This window comes from Hypoxylon fragiforme (genome assembly GCF_022984875.1).
Source record: "Hypoxylon fragiforme strain CBS 206.31 chromosome Unknown GGS25scaffold_2, whole genome shotgun sequence".
Lineage (NCBI taxonomy): Eukaryota > Fungi > Ascomycota > Sordariomycetes > Xylariales > Hypoxylaceae > Hypoxylon > Hypoxylon fragiforme.
In genome coordinates this window covers 4,376,288-4,397,989 of record NW_026054757.1, presented here as the reverse complement: position 1 = coordinate 4,397,989, position 21,702 = coordinate 4,376,288, and the positions used below count along the sequence as shown (strand labels likewise).

Sequence of the window (21,702 nt, the reverse complement as noted above, 5' to 3'; positions counted from 1 at the left end):
GAGATTAGGGGTTGCGGTTTCAGGGGTAGTATGCACCTGATATATAGAAACACAAGGTCCACGGCAATCGTCCCGCTCAGGAAAGTTGCTCGTGGACTTAGCGATTGGAGATACGATACCTAAACGCAGTCAGGATGGTCAGACGAGCGTATGTATAATAACCTTGGAAGCGAATGAGTGAATAGGGATGGGCATTAGGTATATACATTCACATTGGGCATAAGGCTTCTTTGGGGTGGGAAAAATACAGTACTTGATTCACGGCAACAATACGTTCGGGGGGATCTACAGCATAATCAGCTAAGCAGGTGGATAGTTTTGTGTCAATTTAGCGGCTATCAGCCTAATGGAGACAGCATTTGCATTTTGTATGGTGATTGTAGGATGGGGGCGAAGGTAAAGGTTGATAGTGTACTATGTTGATGGGTAATAGGAAGCTCTCGCGCTCAATGAAGATTTGCTAATATGGGCTAGTTTATAGTATGTATGTAGCATGTATGAAGATGTATGAAGGTATATTCAACCTTCGAGGCGATGTTGATGTTGATGTTGCACTACCTAGACTAATCTGAACTGGGTTAGAGACTACCAAGGGTATCTTCTAACTAGAAGTAGCACGATGCATTCAATCTATTGGCTGACAGACAGTCCGCGCCTACCACCGGCGAATACGAATGGTAATACGAACCAGGTCGAACCTAGGCAGTTTAGGTAAATAAGTAGTTAACCTAGAGACATCGTGATGTGCCTACTGAATTACTGTGTATTGGTAAGAGAATACTACTATGCCTTATTTACGGCTCCAAGGTGAATTATAACTTGGAGTAGAGTTAAGGTGTATTATGGTGTCTTCAATGGTACCTATGGTAAGCTCAGTGCTAGTTTGTAACCTGGGTTACGTCGCTAATGGCCATCAATCATCAATGTGCACAGAGCACTTACCCAAGTACCCATGTACCTCTTTAAGTTCGAGCACAGACCACTTTACCTACCATGTATTTGTTTCTGGCGGGTCCTTTTTTCTTTAATGTTGTCTCACCCTTTTTTTTTTCCTTCCACACCTGGGCACCCACCTGAGCAAAACCATGATCCGGCTTTAAACTTGGAAACTTGGAACATTTACCAACCATCTTTCCACATCTCAGCCCAGACATTTGGCCGAGCAACCATCCCCCTCCCATCCATCCCCAGCCTCGGCCATGTCATAATTGGGATCACAAAAGCTGGAACTACCTTAAACAGTCATTCGTTCCAAATTAGCATACTTACATTTACTGCTGCTTACAGTTAATAATACTAGTTTCATTCATTTCCCTTCCAAAGCCTCTGGAGTACCGATCGAGTCTCCGCCGCGCCCCATCGTCAAACTTCAAACCCGCAACGACACGCCGTCGCATCCCCGTCATATTAGTATTGCTATCGTATATCGTTCACTATAACCTACGTTTTTCCACATCTCTTCGGCCTTGATTTGTCCTCGTCGTGGTCGCTACGTAGTCATTAATTACCCTCGTTCGAGCCATCGCTCCCGTCGCTGACAAGATGGGCGGCTTCGGCGATTTCACCGATATCTGCCACACGGCTCCCTTGCCGTTGTGTCCTTCTGTCGGTACCATCACATCCCTCTCCAGTAGTGTTGGCATCGAGACGGACTGCTTCGCGAGAAATATCGAGTTGGCCAACACCATCATATTTCAGGGCGCATCGAGTTTTATGCACATCATTGCTATCATCATGACCGTGGTGATGATTTTACACATCCGAGGGAAATTTACTGCGGTTGGTCAGTATACTGACCCTACTCACAATGCGCTGTAGTATGCTAACTCGCGCATGATTTTAGGCCGTAAGGAAATCCTAGCGTTCTTCTACTTCTTCATGTTATTATCTTTCATCTCCCTCTGCGTCGATGCCGGCGTTGTCCCCCCCGGCTCCGAACCCTACCCCTACTTCGTCGCGATACAATCTGGTCTCACGTCCGCAATGATCACTTGTCTGCTTATCAACGGTTTCGTGGGCTTCCAATTATACGAAGACGGTACTCCCTTGTCCATTTGGATGCTCCGTCTCAGTTCATTCGCTGCCTTCGTCGTCTCGTTCCTGGTTTCGTTAGCTACATTTAAGTCCTGGGCTGGCATGGGCCCTGAAAACACCGTAGGCTTGTTCACAGTATTATACCTCCTGAACGGTGTACAACTTATCATCTACGTCGCATTGCAAATCCTGCTCGTTGTCCGTACCCTCGAAGACCGTTGGCCGTTGGGAGATATCGCCTTCGGTCTTTTCTTTTTCATCGTCGGTCAAGTGATCTTATACGCGCTTAGCTCCACCATATGCCAAGCGACAAGTCACTACGTGGATGGGTTGTTTTTCGCTACCATTTGCAATCTTCTTGCTGTCATGATGGTTTACAAGGTATGTCATATTCGGATTTATGATCAATGTATCAACACATCTAACTTATTCACAGTATTGGGATTCAATCACCAAGGAAGACCTCGAGTTCTCCGTTGGTACCCGGATGAACAACTGGGAAGTGAAAGAGCTTCTCCCAGAAGAAGAGCGCCGTGCCACCATCTACACAGACGACCCCTATAGCCATTCCACTGCTTATGACCACAGTTCCTCTCCTATGGGAAACCGAACGTCCCGTTATTAGTTGCCTGGTATTACGGAGTTCTCACAGATTGAGAAGGGGGATATCTTAAAGGGCGAGGTGGTCTGCTTCGAAACGGTTTGATGATACTGGGCTGGCAAGGCAAGTTGCATTTACGAGGCGTTTTTGGCTCGGCAAGAGAAACCGTGCTGGTTTTATTAGTGGTATAAAGAGCAACAATATTCAATATCAGGGCATTAACACACTGGCAGGACTTGCTTGATACGGATTTATATGCCTGAAAGGGGGTGCACGAGGTGGTGGCCGAGTAATTTTGGGCTGTATATATATACTTTGTACCTAGTAGCTGATGAGAATATATGTAAATGGATCTCTTCATATTTATATTACTACCTAGATTAATGTCACACAAAGATACCTGAGGTAAAAACTCGGGTGGATAATATTCTATTCCAGATCAATATTGATGCGGGTGTATGTCTATGTGAGGAGGGGAAACCGCAACTTCGTTCCAACAAAGATGATGATAGCAGTGCTCATGCTTGCCTCTATACGCACTGATGAGTATAAGGGTTTACGATAGCTTTTGTCAGGTTAGGTAGCAGTCTAACATTGAAGGTCTCATTTATACCTATGTCTAGCGTCCTTCATCTAATAGCATGGCCAACTCCATACTTTAGCCCTCGAGCTTAAGCTTCAAAGAACATTGTGCCTAGCATCTAGTCGGGAAAAGGACGAACTATAATAAGGTGCTACCAGGGTAGAATGTATGTTCAAAGAACGTGAAGAGTGCCTCAATCACAGCAACGAAGTCAAGGCATATGCATCGTCTTCAAATATGGCATAGCCTCTTTCAAGGAGATGAGTCCTCGCAGCAAAAGGGATCGATAAACGGACGACCTTCACGACCAAAAGGGTAGCCTGATATATTTGGCTAAGGACTTACACAAAGACAGCCCTGGAGGCTAGTGAAGATGATGTGTAAAATGCTTCAGTCACGGTTTCTCAACCCATCGACAACAACGCAGAGCTCGAGGCCTCAAAACGCAAGCTACAGTAGCTAGGTACCGAGACAATTACGAAGGACTTATCAGGCCAGCCACCTATACGATAGTAAGGATATTAAATGCCTAATGTCAAAGATATCTACATGTAGTAAGTACTTAAATCGTCCATCGAACAACCTTGGAAACTATGGAAGCGGGAATAATGTATGTGCTTAGCCGAGTCAAAGGTATGTAGTGAGCAGGATAGCAGTAGTCTGATGGCTGGTGATGACATCAAATTGTCTTACAGCTCAAAATGAGGGAGGAACTTAAAGTGCAATATTTTCAGATGGCGTTTCAACTACGTAGTGGTCTCAGAATCCATACATTTAGAAACATTCAAGTTGAACATTGAAGTCCACGTGTAGACTTTACAGATTCAATCATTGCCCAGTGATGTTTTACACGTCTAACAGGGTATTGTACCCAGGTACCTTATTAACTAGGTACTAACCTAGTACTTAGTACCTAGTACCTAGTAGTTATGTACTAGTTATTGACATTCCCCACCAACTTTAAACATTGGAACCATTCACCTTCAATGCTTTTAATGTTCTTGTGCAACATTGAACATTGAACATTGAACCTCGAAACATTCAAGGCTTCTTGAGGTTCCAGTACCTCTTCTACGCACACTTTACCTACCCAACGGTCAGGTAGTATCTGCTCAAGCAATTAAAAGCCATGTCCTCCCAGAACCAACAAAAGATTACTTCCAAGAATCTCTCCTACTCAACTGAACTTCCGCCCTTCCTTGCCCGACTTCGCGGCCAACAACAGCAGCAACATGACTCAGACTCTCCAGATCCAATCTTAGCTGCGCGACGCCGCGCGGCGCGTCCACGGTCTGCGAGCGACGTGGCTGAGGAAGCACCACTTGTTGTTGACGAAAATGGACAAGTTATTTCATTCAATGACGCCCTAGAAGATGAGGACGAAGAATCTACTGGCGCTACAGTGAACCAAGGCCCTAAAGAAGACGATAACTTGAATAAGAGGGAGAAAGAGAAGGAAAAGGAAAAGATAGCAGGTATCGGGGCAGGAAAAAAGCGAAAAGTCGGGCGTGTTGTTGGGCGCGGTGAGGATGAGGGCGAGGACGAGGACGGCAGGAAACCCAAAACTACAAGTGGAGCAAAAGGACAGACCCGATCAACAACAGCCAAAGATGAGAAAATTGCCGACGCAAAGCACGGCGCGAAGCAGGGCAAGAAAAAAGCCAAAAAGATCAAGCTTAGCTTCGGTGACGACGCGGATTGAAGATCCAATCAAAGTTGAAGTTTTGAAAGGATAGTCACCACGTTATTCTAATCATTCCAAGGCAAACAGATTCCTCAGCCTTACAAATTATCGAGTACCGAATACCCACCGAGTCCAAATATCTAATAGGCATCAGAGCTTCAGTATCTACGGAGAATTGCTGGTGTTTCATGACGGTTATCGGATTCGAACAGATCGCATACTATTTGCAATACATCAACGAGCCCGACTAGGCGCTAGGTTTTTCATATACGCCTCTGGCAAGTTACGGAAATCTACGCACACAAGAATGAGCAAGGGGGATTCATATGTCTAATGAAGAACTAAGTAGTCCTTTATGTCTTCCCATATTATCCTTCCCCGTAATCCTCAAAAACAAGCTAGGTTAGAGAAAAGTAGGCCCGATACCCTTTGCTTTATGTGGTAGCTTGCCAATATCTTTCGACGGAAAGAAATGTATTCAAGCCTTCTTTCTCAACACAAAGATCTCGCCTTGAGCCTGGTTGTCGGAGCTGATAAACAGCCTCTCGCCGGCAGCGTCCCAGCTGAGGCCAGCTAGACGCCAGCAACTGCTCATGGTCAAGGAAGGCGAGTTGCAGGAGCCCGGGCTTTGGGCGCCAATGATGTTTTTGTAGCCAGTCTTGCTGTCAGCAGCAGCGACGGGCTCATACTGGCCATCGGCGTTCTTTGTAAATGGCACTTCGGCTACGAAATAACCCTGAGCGGGCTGTCGATCCCAGCTGCCGTGGAACGTGATGTACAGATTCTCACCCGCCGGGTCGAAGCCGTTGGTGATGGGCGCCATGTGTGCCGGGAACGCTAGGCGTGGCGGATTCGACTTGCCCTCGCAAGATGCATCGCTGAAAGTCTGGTTGGGCGACACGACGAACTGTGAGCCCGTCTTCAGCGCCGTGTTGTCGTTAAAGTTGGACGGCTCCCACACAGTGAAACAGGTCGGGTAACCGAACCAGGTATTCGCAAGGGGTGCGGCCGGGTCTCCGACTTAAATTTTAGATTTTATGTCAGCCTTCGAACGAGGTAGTTCCACCAATATAACACGAACGATCTATAAACAAAGATATCACTCGATAAACTCACGGTAGTTTAACTCCTCTGCGGGGTTGTCAATATGGATGTCAGTGGACTGGCCGTTGACCGTTCTCCTGAAGTCGTCACCGCTATTTTCAGCACCCCATACGTGACCGTTCGGGTCAAACGCCAATGCAACTTCGTTACGTAGACCATAACCCAAAACCGTGCCTTGGGTGTTGTAGCTATAGCCATTGGCCGGCGCCTTGCTCACATCGAACACCTTCACGATCGCGCGACCAACGCTGGGGTCAATGGTCGGGTTATCCCAGTTCGCAGCAGCACCAACGGAGACGATGATCAGGTTCGGGTCTTTGGGCGAAACCAGGATGGTACGTGTGGAGTGAATGCCCTGTCCCATACCACTGATTACGGTCTTCTGGTTGGTCAGCGTCATCGCTGCTGGGTCGTAGGTCCACGACCAAGCCGTTGTCTGCGAGCTAGCATAGAGAGTCGTGCCATCGGGTGTGAGACTCAGACCGTGATTGAGGCCGGCACTCTGGAGGAGGGTCTTGGTGCTATTAATGCATCCGTCGGCACCAAACGTGTGTACGGAGATTCCAGAAGTGGCTTGCAACACTAGCATATGGCCCAGGGGGTCGAAGATGATAGTTCGTGGTTGGCGAAGCCCACTGGCGATCTTGGTGACCTCCCAACCAGAATCAAGCGTGTATTGGAATCGGGGAGCAGCAACGCCGGAGCAGGTGGTTGGGAAAGGAAAACTCGGGACATCCTGTGATAGAGCTGGCGAACTCGTTAAGATTTTCGCATTATAATGCTATTATCGATGGGACACTCACCCTGGCCCAGTAGGGCGACTACAGTTGAAGCCGTCGCCAAGAGACGCATATTGGTATTCAATTTATAGCAAGTACGAGCCAAGTAGTCAAACCTAACTTGAAAAGCTAGGATAGAACAAGCTGCAGAGGAATTGTCGTGTTATGTAGCTACGGATCTGCAGACTGTCCCCTAACCTTCAACGTTCGATGATACAACACTATGCCTCATGGGAAGCCATCTAGACTGCGGAGAGTCCACGGACCGGAACCTTGGCGATTTAGGATAATTAACAGACCACGATAGGTATCTAATGATTGTCATCTAGGGAGAGACGGCGGTTGATTGGACACGCAATCTGGCATATCGATATCCATTAGGGAACGGGCTGTCTAGATTTCCTTTTATAGCAGCCATGATACTACGCTACCTCAAGGTATAGATTGCTATGATAACATATATGACAGAATAAGGCGTTGTTGTTTTTGGTCTGCGGAGGGAGAAGCGTTTATTGATGTAATTAGGCGGAAAGATAAAATGCGACTCCACGACCGCGACGTCTCCTAGGGTCCCCCGCAGACTAATCGCCTCTTGCCGGCAGATGTATGGGCCTCTCTACAAGTTTAACAAACGGCCAAGTCAGATAAAGGGGGACCTGAAATGTCGATACCGGGAAAGAGGTGCCTGTCCTTGAAACTTTAATAGATGAGGGCATCATATGAAGCTAGGAAGATGACATTGTAAGTATTGGCGGCATCATCTTGAAGGATGTGATGCTTCAAGAACCCGGATACTGGAACTGTCATTTTTATAAAGTACGCCGATCAGGTCTTTTTACTGTAGAGAGGATCTTGAGTAAGGGATGCCCAGTACTTGGCCAATATAGGGACACATGCCTTACAATACACAATCCTCGTGCTATATGTCTGTGGAGGTTAGAATAGTCAAAGATCTTCAGGCATTAAAAGTGAATTTGACGTTCAAAAGACACTTGAGATTATAACATTGCCTATGCTCTAACAGGTGGTGATGTCCCAGACTAGCTTTTGTAGCCATGGAAGAGATAGCCTATTTCAATGGATACGTGTCAAGCCTACCTAACCTAGATATCTGCTTATACTAGTAGTATATCTCTCTCTCAAGACATGTTGTAGACACCAGGCACTATAGAAGTAGACAGAAAAGGGGACATGATTCAGTATTTGATTTCAGGATTTTAAAAAAAACTTAGTCATGCACATTAGGGGTCGTTATTCGACAAGTCTGTGAATGCGACATTTTATCATCTTTGCTAGGACCAACACCCAGATCAAGATAAAAGTCCTTAGGTTAGGATGTGAATCATTTCAAAAATGAACTCATAGTTGACGATCATTTCTAGCCCTATTATGGGGGGGTAATTATGAAGTGGACTGTCGTGGGTCTGGTTCTGGAACGTTTGAATTCTGGAGAAGCTCACTAACTACCGTTATGTATCAAAATATCGTGGTGGAATTATGGGATTGACTTCACGAAATTTACAAATAACGTAGAATCCAGATAAGGTGGTCCAGATAACGTATGTAGTCCACCGTGCAGGTTTGGAAACCCCGGAAAAATCATGGCCGTGATGGGACAAGACCACCTCAAGATCTTGGATCCACTTAACGTTACCACATAATATCAGATACCTTGGTATTAGATACTCCACTTTAGGGCTTTGAATGCCTTAAAGGACATGTAGCGAGTACTTTACTTTCATTGGCTCTAATTGGCTCATATGTGAATGTATTTAGTTGAATTGATCTTTAGTCAAGTGGTTTCAACACGGTCCCCTATCTCTACTCGACATCTGATTGGCCACAAAACCCCATCCAGGCATAAGTCCAAGCATAATTTCGCCATCGCCTGCCCAAAAACATTGAACCTTGGGGATTAATTGTTCATGTCAGCAAAGTGTCCTGTCCCTAACAATTAATCATTACGGTTTCTAACCCCTTGGACATTTCATCTCGTCCTAAATTTTTCGATCTCGTATCATCAATCCCGTCCCCCCCGTATCTTTTTTTTTCCTTGATTTCAATTTCTTACAATCGCCCCCCTTCCCCCATACAACCTTATTGACTCTCTTTTGCGGTCTGTCGCCGTTCAACTTTATCGACACCTCCAATGAGGTCGTTTTTAATCAATCGACACGATTGATAACGACTTTACAGTTGGACTCGTCAAACCGTTGAGCGACGCCAAAAGATAGCGTGTCCAACGCGTATGCGTATTGACCGTCTATTCATTTCGCCATTCACTCTGTTTACGCTGGTATCCCTTCTAATCTGTGCGCTGTCTCTTTCCCTTCGAGAGACACCCTCAACCAAATAGCAAATAATTTCCCCCGCCCCGTCAATTACCTCAACAGGGTCGCCATCCCTCGCGTCGCTCGCTACTCTACGTAATTTTCACCAAACCGAATATACGGACGGACAGCTGCTGGACCGCCGGGATCTGGGTTTAATGATTTAAATAGAGTATTCGGGACAAATCACGACATAAACATACCTATCCGACCATCACAACAACCATATAATTCAACGCTGCTGTTTTAGCTGCCTGGTACTACTACGCTCTAGCCGTTCTACGGTAGAGCGCTGCTAAGCTGCCATCATGGATCTGCTTCGGCGCGCTTACAGGCGTGTGCCTGTGACCATGGGCACGCCACAGCTTCCCACGGCCACCGAAAAGAGACCTCAACTTAACCGACTAACTTCGCGCTTCGCTTTCTTCAGAAGGCCCCTCCGATTAAAAGGCAATTCTAGCATATCTGTCCCGCTAGGTGTTGTCGTTCTGTTTCCATGCATTGTCGTCGTCCTTATCCTAGTCTTGTTTGTTAGGCACCCAAGCTCTCCTGGTAGGATATTAATGCCTGCTGGTGCACCTCCAGCCATTCGGTACGTTCTGATTATTTTCGAAGTTTACTTCACCTAGAGTTTACTAACCGATGTGAATGACAAACAGTAAAATTAGCGAAGAGCATGACAAGGTATTTGTCACTGGCTGTTTAGAACCCGACACATCCAAAGAGCGTGCCAATGGTGCATTCGTCGTCCTCGCCCGGAATAAGGAGCTCGATGGTGTTATCCAATCCGTCAAATCCATTGAGCGACATTTCAATCGATGGTATCACTACCCCTACGTCTTTTTGAACGACGGGGACTTCAACCAGACCTTCAAGGACATTATTCGTAACTACACCTCTGCCCCTGTCGAATTTGGCAAGGTTGGCGCCGAGATGTGGGGCTATCCTGATTGGATCGACCCGAAGGTCGCAAAGGAGGGCATCGCTAAGCAGGGAGATGCTGCCGTCATGTATGGTGGTCTTGAGAGTTACCATGCCATGTGCCGATTTTACTCTGGGTAAGCATTTAGCAAACGATCAACCCCTACCAATACTAATATGCTTTAGATTCTTCTATGACCACCCTCTTCTTGCCAAATACGAGTGGTACTGGCGCTTGGAGCCCGAGATCAAGTACTTCTGCGATATTACATAGTACGTTCAACTTGTATTTATGTCCTTTCTTCAATCACTAACGGGCTTTTGCAGCGACCCATTCCTTGCCATGATCGAGAACAATAAGACCTATGGCTTCACCATTGCCGTCAAGGAGCTCCGAGAGACTGTTCCTAACATCTTCCGTTATGCTTCCGCCTACAAGCGTCTCAATAATATCACCTCTCAGGGACTATGGGAGATGTTTACTGAACCCAGGCCAGAGAAGCAAGCTCCTGAGGATGATCCTAACTACAAACCTCCATTGCCTGAGGAAATATTGCGTACTGATCCCGGCCGAATGAACTTGCCCGAGATTGACTCGGAAGCCATGGAAGGCGAGAGCTATAATATGTGCCATTTCTGGTCCAATTTTGAAATCGCCAGGCTCAGTTGGTTCCGTAGTAAAGAGTACAAGGCCTTCTTCGAAATGATGGACCGTAGTGGTGGATTCTGGATGGAAAGAGTAAGTAAAACTTGTTTGTGCGGAAGTATTGGCTGGTGGCTTTGCTAACTTGACACTAGTGGGGTGATGCTCCTATCCATTCACTTGCCGCTGGTATTCTTCTCGCACCTCGTGATATCCACTACTTCCGAGATTTCGGTTATCGACATACCACCATTCAACATTGTCCCGCCAATGCTCCTGCTCGCCAGCTACCGCGTGAGCCATATCTCGAAAAGACGACCCAAGAGGAGAGAAAACGGATCGAGGAAGATGAATACTGGGACCAATGGGACCCCGAGAAAGAAAACGGTGTCGGTTGCCGTTGCCGTTGCGATACAGATATCGTTGATGTCGAAGGCAAGGAAGGCTCATGTCTTGCAGAATGGGTAGATGTTGCTGGTGGATGGGCCAGCCCGTAATGACTGGACGGCATCGGAGTCGAATGTTTTCGACAACTCCCATGCAGCCATAATCTTGGTTGGATACATCAGATCTTTGAACGACCTCACCCGACAATGCTACTCGATACCATAGCAAACTTACGATGAAACGACACTTGGATTTGGTCTTAATTCCCACCGCTTTGTGTCCAACCAAAGGGCTATCACAGATGACGTATAAGTTGGGTTTCAAAGATACTTATGTACGCGGCTGGCTAAGGCTTAGGAGGGGTGTAAGAAGGTTTATGTAACGAGGGAGGGTACATGACCCCAAACATTATAAGGCTTGGTATTTTGCTATTAAGGTAGGGCGTCGTGAGCCTAGAGATATGGCTTGATGAGGGATCGCTCGTTTATTGCTGCTTAAGTTGCGGTAATAAGTATTAGAATATAACATGTAAAAAGCTGCCTTATGAGTTCGTGATGTTCTTCTATTCTGTGATATCCAATTACAGTCTAACACAAAGCTTACAGCCGTCTTCCCCCTTCAACCCCTTATCCTCTCCTTTACGCGTGCCACCTAGCTGGATGAAATGAATAAGGTGGATAAGATGGACGATATTTCTATATATCAAATTAATACTGACAATGGCGACGGTGCTGATATTGTTTTTGATTTCAAGTACCGACGAATCGCTGTGTCCACGTTCCCCAGTTCTCCAGCTCAACACAAACCCTATTCGGACCGAACACAGTCCTGCCTTGAAGGTCGTCTCATAGATATGCCCACATGATAGGCCAAGTTTTTTCCGATGTGAATGCCGGTGAACTCGGAGAGATCATGGACGAGGTTCTAAGCTTGCTTAATACTTGATGTAGGAAAAGCTATATATCTTCACGGAAGCGAAGCTACTAGGTACTCAACAACGCCTGTTCCCCAACCCTTTAGCCAAGATTTGCACGCTCTCCTTTACCATAGAGTACCTGCTCACTTTCTTCCTCAAAACTAAGTACGGATGGCAAGGCGGCTGATTCCTATTAACCCCGACGATGCCCACACCTGTGTTGTATCGAAGCAAACTTCGACTCCAATGTCGAGAGCTCCTTTTATACCTACCTAGGTATATATGATAGTCTTCCTCGATAGGTACCTATTTGCGCAACCAAATCTCTCGATCTTGGAGACCTTGGTGCAAGGCGCAGAACATGTTTGTTGTCAGCCGGGTTTCTGGTCAATACCAAGGAAATGCTTTGCAAGGCACGGGGAAGAGGGTTGCTTGATTCTGACTGGCTTGGAACAGGAACCGGTAAGTCTTTAGAAGATAGGTACGAAGGGCATTCCTACAGAATCATGATCACGATCACGATCACACGTGATACGTATACGTGTCCCACAGATTCTAGGCTATGGATGTTAAGCACGCCGAAGCAAAATGTGTTGTGAGTGGATGCCGAGAGACTGGCTGTCTCGGAAACATGGATATGCTCAAGAAGAGACATAAGTGGGCGTCGTAGATCTACGAAACGGTCAAGCAGCTAGCTGTACGAGATCGAGGTGCTCTGGGGCGATGGAAAGACAAGAAGCGTTGTTATTAAAGAAGAAGAAGAAGAAGATGGTGATGCTTAGATTGTTGATTTTGGAGGCGGATGTACAAAAGGCTGGGCTGATAAGGGGTTTGCTGGTATGGTGGAGGGGGGTGGATAAACAGTCAAGAAGATCATGGAGTTCTCGAAGAGCAAAAGGGCCTGTTGAAAGGCTGTCATTTTGCAGACTACTTGGTAGACAGCTGTATGGCACACAAGAAGGCCTGCTTTGTGACGATAACTCAACGCGGAGTCAATCTTGTAATAAGAAACTAAAAGTGTGCTCGATAAGTAGGTAGCCGAGAATGATTCCAGTTATGTAGGAATAATTACTTTCACTGAGGAATGAATCTATGTATCCCGATGATAGAAACTGAGTGAATTCATTACACGATCAAGAATAATTCTTCGAATTGGAATAATTTCTCTCAATTTCTATCATTGAATGAAGTCTAGAATGTTTCTACCCTAAATGCTTTGAGAATCATGGTCGGTATAGATATGATACTATTTACACACCTATTACTACCGAAGCGGAAACCCCTTATTCGCGAGAATCGGTGTTCCGTGCTCGAGTTACCTAGGTACACTTCTAGAATAATAATAAACTGTATGAGTAGATAGGCGAAGTGCGTATAGCCTCATGCCTTTCTCCACGATGTTACGATGTCAGTTTAAGGCTTCCTACTTGGTGTGTGGCTGGCTCTCAGCGTCACGTCCACGGCCCCAAAGAAAAGGTACAAGAAAAGCTCATGTTGAGTTAACTACTGTGCGCTGCCAAGTAGACATGTTAGGCACTCAACGTCAAATTCTAGGCGCATCTGATACTCAGCCGTACATATTTACTGTAATGTAATGCACGCCAGCAGGAGCTTTCCGGAATGACAAAGAGTGTTGCTCAGTCTTAAATACTACCCTAATATGTAGATAGGTACTTCGACTGATGGATTCGGGGTAACTATGAATGCATAGCATGATATGACCGCCTAGGTACGATTTAACGAGGCCTTTTTGACTCGACACCTTCCTCATTGGTTTTGAGTAGGTAGAATAGAAGCACATTCATTTTAGGGCATGTCGTTCATTGACTTGTAACATAATCAACGGATTGAGGGAACACGCACATTCGAGCTCATATTGCTCACCATTTACGTACCCCCTAGGCAGAAGCCAGGAAGGTATCGAATAGTTCGTCTTCAAGAAGCTGTCTAGCTAGGTAGGTATGTAGATTCCAATACCATCACTCAGACAAAGACCTACCTACCTGTGTAGTTTACCGAGCTCCAGCCACCTCTCGACTACGATGGCAGTCCTCCCAACTCTTGGGCTTACGTCTACATACCTACTCTCCCCAACATACTATGTATGCCAAATGCCAATCTCGAGACGAATAGATTGTGGGAATACGATCGGTGAGTTGTAGGAGCAATGTAGGACAAAGCCCAGTAACGAGTACGTATGCCAGATCTGGCCACTAGAGGGACGATACCTATTCTCGCATGTGAAAAGAAGGGAAAAGGTAGGCTTCGCTCAAGAACAGATCACGCCCACATACGTACATACAATACAGTGAATATACGGCTCCGTATAGGGGGCAATGTACTGTATATGTGTACTGTACTGTATGCGTGTACTCGCGTTCGTTTTTTCTGGCCACGTGAATGCCATCCATACCTGATACCTATCATGCCTATATCCTGGGTGATACGAGGGAAAGGTGGCAAAGAGGGTGGACCAAATGGGGTTGGTGTCAAAGAGGCGAATGGAATACGTGAAGATGGCAATCTACCTACAATAATCAGCGCCGACCCTGACTTATTCCTCACTCGCAAAGCAGCGCTTGCATCATTCATTCGGTGTTCCCTTTAACTATTTTTCGTCGTGGGTTCCAACCAAGGTTCCTTCTTTCTAGTTTGCCCCGACGTGCGTGCGCGCAATTATGCATACACTACCTAACTAAACGTACCCGCGCATGTCCGTAATCCGTGATTTGGAATAGTGTAGGTAGTTGGGCGAGAGCATTGTGGAGTCGAGTAAGTTATTAGTGTCGGTGAAGGAAAAGAAAGCTATATAATCGTAGCTGCCGCAACGGATCCAAGGGAAGGGCTTTCCTTCAACAAGCGCTGACTATAACTAATGTGATTGTGGGATACGCTAGAGGGATGATGGTATGGTATGGTACCTACTCGTCGCCTCTCTCCGCGTCCGCCGTAGCCGGGGCACTACCTCTAAAAAAAAAAGGAGGGTTGCGGGATAAGCTAAGATGAAGGGAGCTTACTTACTCGTCCACAAGCGAAAGACGAAAGACGAAGACGGCAAACCTTACGAAATCCATAGCGAAAAGTGGCATGCTGGCTGTTTGTCTTGTCTTGCCTACATCATCTTAGAAGAAGGAGGCGACATTATCTGACTGACTTCCTGCCTGCCTGCCAACCTAAGCACGGAGATGGCAAAGTGTAGTGGGGTACACGTCGGCTCGTAAGGTACCGTCTTACTTTCCTATGCAAGCAACTTCGAAAGCGTGCAGGGAGAACACAGAACGACAGGCATCTCTCTATCCCTCTGGATGGATGGATAGGACTCGAACCGTCTTTTTTTGATGATTATGATAGATAGATAACCTTGGGCCGAGGATGGATGACGATGGCATGAGAATTGCATTGCCGGATTCAGCTCCCCAGGCTATATTTTTGGAGCTAAACCAGTTTCTTCTTTCAAACAAGGGGCAGCCAGAATTAAAGGAAGAGGAAAGATGGAGTATGGATGATGGATGGTGGATTTGAGTCGCACGCCCTGATTAGATTAGAAACATCATTTGGGGCGTAGGTAGGTTGGATGTAGTAGTGTGATCTCTCAATATGCCGACATTTGGTTATTGTAGTGTTTAATATAGGGACGTTCTACTATGTATGTATGATTCGCTGCGACTTATCTCATTTGATACGGGATGTCAGTAAGGTATCACAAGACAGGACAATACCTACCTACCCTAGGTAGATATCATATCGCGACGCCTTGCGTCTGTGCTTGGATGGCAATGCGAGTTATTTCAGGATTACGGCGGTCACGACGGTCACAGAACCATCCAGACTCCATGTAGTATTTAGATGTGTATGTGTGTAGTTATGTGTGTAGTTATGTGTGTATGTGTGTGAGACGATATTAGCGGAAATACTCGCGTTATTCCCCATAACCTATCCCGCCGTATCCGGCCAACAATATCCGGTCTGTGTGCCGTGGGCTAGCACGGGATAGTATTGTATTGCAAAAAAATTACAGGTATTGGACATGACATGTTGGGCTGAGCTGAGATGACGAAGCACTTGTGATGCTAATGCTGGGTGGTGAAAAGGAGTTAAAAGAATTGAAATAAAAATGGAACATGATTCAAGGGCCCTTCAGACGAGGGGGAGGGGTAGGGGGGGGGGAAAGCGTTTTGTGATCCGCTCAGCAGACATACGACCAGCTTCGGGCTGGGCGGTTCGGGAGTGGACACCAAATTGGAAAAATGATCAGCGAACGATGTTAGCAGGAGGTCCGCCCTGGAGCGCCACTACTGTATTGAAGAGACAGGCATCAAATTCCTCTCACTAGGACAAACAACTATCAATTCGCAACCACTAACTTAACGAGATGCAAGAGAAAAAAAAGGGGAGGGAAGGGGGGGGGGGGGGGGGGAGAGGAGGGAGAAGGGTTTAAGGAAAAGCGAGGCAAACTATCGCATATTGAACCACGGAATGAAGTTTATTTCGAGGGAAGCGGTCTCACGCCAGCCAGGTTCATGGCAAAATTATCACTTTATACGCCGTTAAGTGTTATGTAGATGGTTATTGTATGTATATACACTAGTTACATAGGTAGTAGTTACTATGTAGATGGAGGCAAGCGATGCGTCCAGCCAGGGGGAGGGAAGGGAAGGGAAGGGGGTGGGGTTCCCAAGTAAATGTGAGCCAACCATCGAGCTCAGCGCGCGTCGAATGTGGCAGGTCAAGCTAAAAAAAATTCCCTTACCCTGATCCCTAGCAGACAAGATTTTTAAGTAAGTCATTTTGTGTCTGGGATCGGGGATCCAAGCTAGGCTGAGGGAAACGTATGACTCCTTAGAATACATAACCTACCTAGACAGAGTGAGTAGGTACGTCGCCGTCGGAGCTAGAGCAGCAGGAAGATCGACTTAGGTGGTATCTAATAAGAGAAAGATGAGTCGTATGTGACTTCTACATAATACCTAGTTCTAGGTGAGTGTGTGTGCTCGTGCGTGGTTGCTGCGTGTGCTGTATACCATACCTACCTACCTACCCTACCCTGTCTTGTCTGTTGGAAATGAGCCAACGAATGATGTGCGGTTCGGAAACGAGGTGATGCAAGGAAGAGACCCAAGGCCGTTGCTCGCTCGATTACGCACTACCTAATATAATTATTCTTTGACGCAGAGAGCCTTGAATACGAAACTTTGCGCGTGTAAGATGGTCGAATCCGGTGGTTGAACATTGAACTTGCCCGAAAGATCCCTCTTCTTGCCCGGAAGATAGGAAAACACGACGTCTAGGCATCTATCTATGTAGATTAAACCTACCTTGGGCATTGCGCAAAATGCATACCTGCATAGTAGTTGAACATTGGCATATAACGGGTCTCTTTAGGATCGTAAGGCTACGTACATTGAATACGCCCCTAGCGTCGTTGTAGGAGAAAAAGAGGCTTGGCTCAAGTACGAGGCCCATCATAGTCGAAACTTATAGTTAATGTGATATTTTAATGTGATATTTCCTTGTAAGCCTGTGCTTTTGGTGTCTTGTCTTATGTCTTATAAATATACCATAACTTCATTAACCTCCACGATGCAAGGCTTGGTTCGAAATTTTAGTCTAAGACCATTTATCACTACGAGGTGCGCCTTAGTAGTTGATGTCAGGTTTGGCCTCCCTTGATTCTGTCCACGCAGCACACAATTATTTATGGATAATTCGAACAAGATCATTCACTTACAAGGTAGGTAAGTAAGTAGATCCGTTTAAGAAAAAGTGGCAGTACTATAAAATCCAACTGGAATCCACGTTTCCATGCGAATCAAATCAACTCTATGGTGTGACTTGGACGCTACAAACTTCGCTCGGCGTTTAATATATGTACTAGATGCATCCATACGAAGGTATTTACTTAGGCTGTTGGCCCCTAACATCCTTCGAAACACTTCATCACACTATTGTTGAATCATTGAACCACCCATTTCGCAAAAGATAAGGCCAATGGAGTCTAGGTACACTACATAGTTGGCTCCATGTCGGTTCCAAAGCGGCGATGTACCTACTGCAAATATTTTTACTCTCCAGGATCTTGTACATAGTAATAAGTGTTCGCCGAGAAGACGAGCAACATATGATGCCAGTCCGGCCCTCTTAAAATTCAATGTTCCCACCATTTGATGAGGGCAGGTACTCCAGCCAATAGGATATTGGCGGCTCGAATTGATAATAATCAGCAACAGGGTTTCTCGATTCGTAGTGTGTGCCAGTCTGCCAGTCAAGTGTGCAATGTCCAATGTTGCGTTGATGCCGCCAAAGTCCCTGCGGTCTGCGGTACCAGCCACAAATCCCTCTTATGCCCATTGTGCATTGTGGCACGTCAACACATTGGCTGCTGCGTTTCTCTTGAACAGGTGCATGTAATTTAGTGTGTTGAGGCATGTATGTATGTAAGGACAGATGTGTTGGTTGGGTACCGCTCATGTGATTATGTATAACATGTAAAAATAGGCGCTTTTGATTCCGCTGGCGGGAAGACTTACAATACCTTCATTGGTATAACATGGGTTTGATGCATATACATACATACATAGCAAGCTGACGTTGGATACAGCGTATAGTACAGCCTCTTTTATTAGCAGCCTTGCTCAACATACGTTAGATATCATACCTATATTAGTACCTGCCTATTACTTCCATTCGGCAGAATAAGGACGGCTAAAATATCGAGCCTTGGATGCTTGGTCCTACATAATACATACTATCAATGTATGTAAGCCTTTGAAGCCTTTGAAGCCTTTGAAGCCTTTGAAGCCTTTGATAATCGGCCAATCAGACAACCATGGCTTTTCCTGGATTTGCGCTAATGATAGTAAAAAGTTACTATTGTAGGTAACTATTGTACGCTTGGCTGGGATGGCTCTCCGGGATGTAAGCGCACGGAGCAGAATTACCAAAGCCGCAGTACATATCACACTTAGTTACTTACTTGTCATGTAAGACTTTGCGTCTGTCTCGTGATTGGAGGGTTAGCTACCTACTTAGTATACCTATATTGGCGATGCGTACTTTAGGTACACTCTAATGGGAGAGGGTAGCTGGGCCTAGATGCCTGCGCCATGATGGCATTGCGTATTGCTTCGTGATGATCGTTCGGGTGTGGTTAAATATGCCTACCTCTTAACTAAGTTCCTAGTAATATAAGGTAGGTAATGATACTACGATAAGTATGTAGTGGAAGATTTCTCTCAAGCTATTCCTGTGCTACTCCACTTGGGAAGTGATCTTGCCCTTTTCGTACCGAGTATGGATCTGACGAGGTAGGTCTCAGGGCCGTATCGGCCTTCCTGCGCCGGCCGAAGATCACCGATGGAGACCGACCTCTGTAACCGGCAGCTCGCCGTAATAATCGTAGTTGGGAACATAATCCTATCAGACGAGAGCATTGCAGCAAGCTAGTCTCATGGGAAGAAATGCGGTCAGAAAAGGGGAGGCCTTCCGAGGGGTATGAGTGTCCAATCAAAACACTCGCAGCCAATGGGACACTACTATGTAACCTGGTAACGTACGTATTTAGGTAGGTTATGTATGTATGTATGTACTTACTCACTCTCGCGTACGACTCATAATACATGTATGTACGGAATAAGGCGTACCGACTGGGTACTTAGGTCCTCGGCACGGAGGCTTGATCCCTGTGTTCACGGCCACCAGAGTGGCCGTGATAGATACACCCCTTGGCCGTGGAGCTCACCACCACGCAGCACAGGGAAAATACCTATAGCGCGGGACGAAACTAGCGGAGAACCAGGGTGGTGGATTAGTAGTTATACATAACTAGGCATGTAAGTTATATAACTTATCCTAACGAGGCGATGTCGTACTCGGTTCGTGCGCATGTGAGAGAAAGTTTTAAAGGTCAGAAGTCGGAAGTCGTAGCGGTTTCAACCCGTGAACCCTCATATATCGTCACGGATTGGGAGTAAGGATAATATCGAATGGAGACATGCCAACCTCACTGCAGGAGTAGCGTTAGGTTGATATGCATGCTATCTACTATATCGTGCTGGGATCGGGGTCCATCTCAATACGTCAATGATAAGTATAGATATTCATTTCGGAGAAGACCTTTCATCGAATCAACGCGAGTGAGAAGGACTTCTAGAGGGGCTTCTAGAGGTTATGTAGTGTAGGTCGGAATCCTAATCAACAAATAACGACCTTTGCACAGCAAGCTGAAGCGCTAGTTGACCTGGCGATATTTGGTTGGGGATAACTAGGCTTCTGGATTCTACTTGAAAAAAAGGTTACCTATGTGCGATGATGAGTTGAAGAAATCGATCGCATGCCGATCTGACCATTCTCAAGATAACTAAGGGGTCCCGGGCGCCGTATAAGTAAGTTGGTTGATGGCGGTCTACGGTGCATGGCGCAGTGTATCTCCGCTCCGCTGTGGTTCATGGCACAAACCTATTCCCATATATGAACACTGTAAGTCTGTTTATCCTTGAGTGGATATCGGTAAACGTAGAGACAAGCCGGCAGACAGGCAGTGCAGTACTGCATCAAACGTCTCAGTGATGGTTGGCCATTAAGATGTTTGACTGCGTATATGAGTACAAGAACCTTCTGATATAGCAGTATTTTTATTTTTTTTATTTTTTTCGTGATCACGGACCAGTGATTGCAAAGAGCTGACGAAATTTATCGGTCATGATGCACGCCGGTTTGAATATGTGCTTTGGGCGGATCGCCCTGCCGGACTAATATGTAAGAGATAACCGATGATGGGACGAAGGCAGTCAAGGCAGTCAAGGCAGTCATGCGGGCGTATCATTTTACTATGTATTGCTTGGATTGGGGATCGATTGACTTGCGACCCTCCCCAGACACCAAGACATCTCATGCAGGCTCTCTCTGTCGAGTCATTTCATCAATCAGGGTTTAAAACGGAATTCTGCTCTAATACATTGGCGGATGAGCCGAGCACTATGTGTATAGCTCCCTTGAAAATGTGGGCAACTCGTTGGCAATGTTCCAATAATGGACGTGGCTGATGGATATGTGTTTTGCTGAGGCTTGCGGTGGTATCAAGATATTGACATGTGTGAGATTTCCCTTTCACCGTCCTATGCGGACGGACATTGAACAACATCAATTTGCGAAATGGATGGCAAGATGGTGGTGGTGGTAGGAAGATGCATATCTAATCATCCACCTGCCTATATATGTGCCTACAAAGATCGATGATGATGAGGTAGGCACTGTAGCCAGTCTGTAGGCACTGTAGGTAGGTACACATCCACACATCCATGGATGGTAGATTGCAGATAGGACTTTTAAGACCTTACCGAATAATCATGTTACAAAGGTCCACGACATCAATGATACACGTCTTGCAATCCTAACCATACATTGGTATACATACACATGATAGTAGCATACCTACATACTACATATCTGTACACTTGCGTATTGAAACAAGTTTCTTTCCTCAAGTGTCGAGACTCATCTTGCCCCGTGATCCTAATGATACCTATGTAATATCCTAATGGTGGCGTCGATATCATTCTCATCGCTGGGCATGCAAGCCGCGCATTTCGTACACGGACTAGACTAGCAAGGCTTGTCAGTTGCTAAACAGGCACCTCCGCCTCGTCCATGCCACCACCAGTAGTCACCGGGAATCCCTAGGAATCCCTGGAAGTCACCATTTTCTAGGCACGTAGCTGGGTA

The 21,702-nt window shown here is 46.1% G+C and overlaps 5 protein-coding genes across 5 annotated transcripts; 4 read left to right on the top strand and 1 right to left on the bottom strand.

Annotated features, from left to right (window-relative positions):
- Window positions 1-1,041: 1,041 nt before the first annotated feature.
- Window positions 1,042-3,060, top strand: GGS25DRAFT_478955 (chitin synthase export chaperone). Its single transcript, XM_049259986.1, has 3 exons — window positions 1,042-1,783; window positions 1,844-2,415; window positions 2,471-3,060. Exons 1-3 carry the CDS (start codon window positions 1,543-1,545, stop codon window positions 2,657-2,659), a joined length of 1,002 nt encoding a protein of 333 aa, XP_049120775.1. The 5' UTR covers window positions 1,042-1,542; the 3' UTR covers window positions 2,660-3,060.
- Window positions 3,061-4,175: 1,115 nt separating this feature from the next.
- Window positions 4,176-5,150, top strand: GGS25DRAFT_154683 (uncharacterized protein). Its single transcript, XM_049256431.1, has one exon. The coding sequence runs from the start codon at window positions 4,348-4,350 to the stop codon at window positions 4,918-4,920; it is 573 nt and encodes a 190-aa protein (XP_049120774.1). The 5' UTR covers window positions 4,176-4,347; the 3' UTR covers window positions 4,921-5,150.
- A 230-nt stretch (window positions 5,151-5,380) lies between these two features.
- On the bottom strand, window positions 5,381-6,858 carry GGS25DRAFT_518888 (soluble quino protein glucose dehydrogenase; the record flags this gene model as incomplete). Its single annotated transcript, XM_049263613.1, has 3 exons — window positions 5,381-5,922; window positions 6,019-6,753; window positions 6,810-6,858. The coding sequence occupies 3 exons, from the start codon at window positions 6,856-6,858 to the stop codon at window positions 5,381-5,383; spliced, it is 1,326 nt and encodes a 441-aa protein (XP_049120773.1).
- Window positions 6,859-8,705: 1,847 nt separating this feature from the next.
- On the top strand, window positions 8,706-11,605 carry GGS25DRAFT_478952 (glycosyltransferase family 15 protein). Its single transcript, XM_049259985.1, has 5 exons — window positions 8,706-9,707; window positions 9,775-10,173; window positions 10,223-10,309; window positions 10,364-10,775; window positions 10,835-11,605. The coding sequence occupies exons 1-5, from the start codon at window positions 9,424-9,426 to the stop codon at window positions 11,174-11,176; spliced, it is 1,524 nt and encodes a 507-aa protein (XP_049120772.1). The 5' UTR covers window positions 8,706-9,423; the 3' UTR covers window positions 11,177-11,605.
- Window positions 11,606-20,486: 8,881 nt separating this feature from the next.
- GGS25DRAFT_478947 (uncharacterized protein) lies at window positions 20,487-21,136 on the top strand. The gene has a single exon (XM_049259984.1). The coding sequence runs from the start codon at window positions 20,751-20,753 to the stop codon at window positions 21,021-21,023; it is 273 nt and encodes a 90-aa protein (XP_049120771.1). The 5' UTR covers window positions 20,487-20,750; the 3' UTR covers window positions 21,024-21,136.
- Window positions 21,137-21,702: the final 566 nt, after the last annotated feature.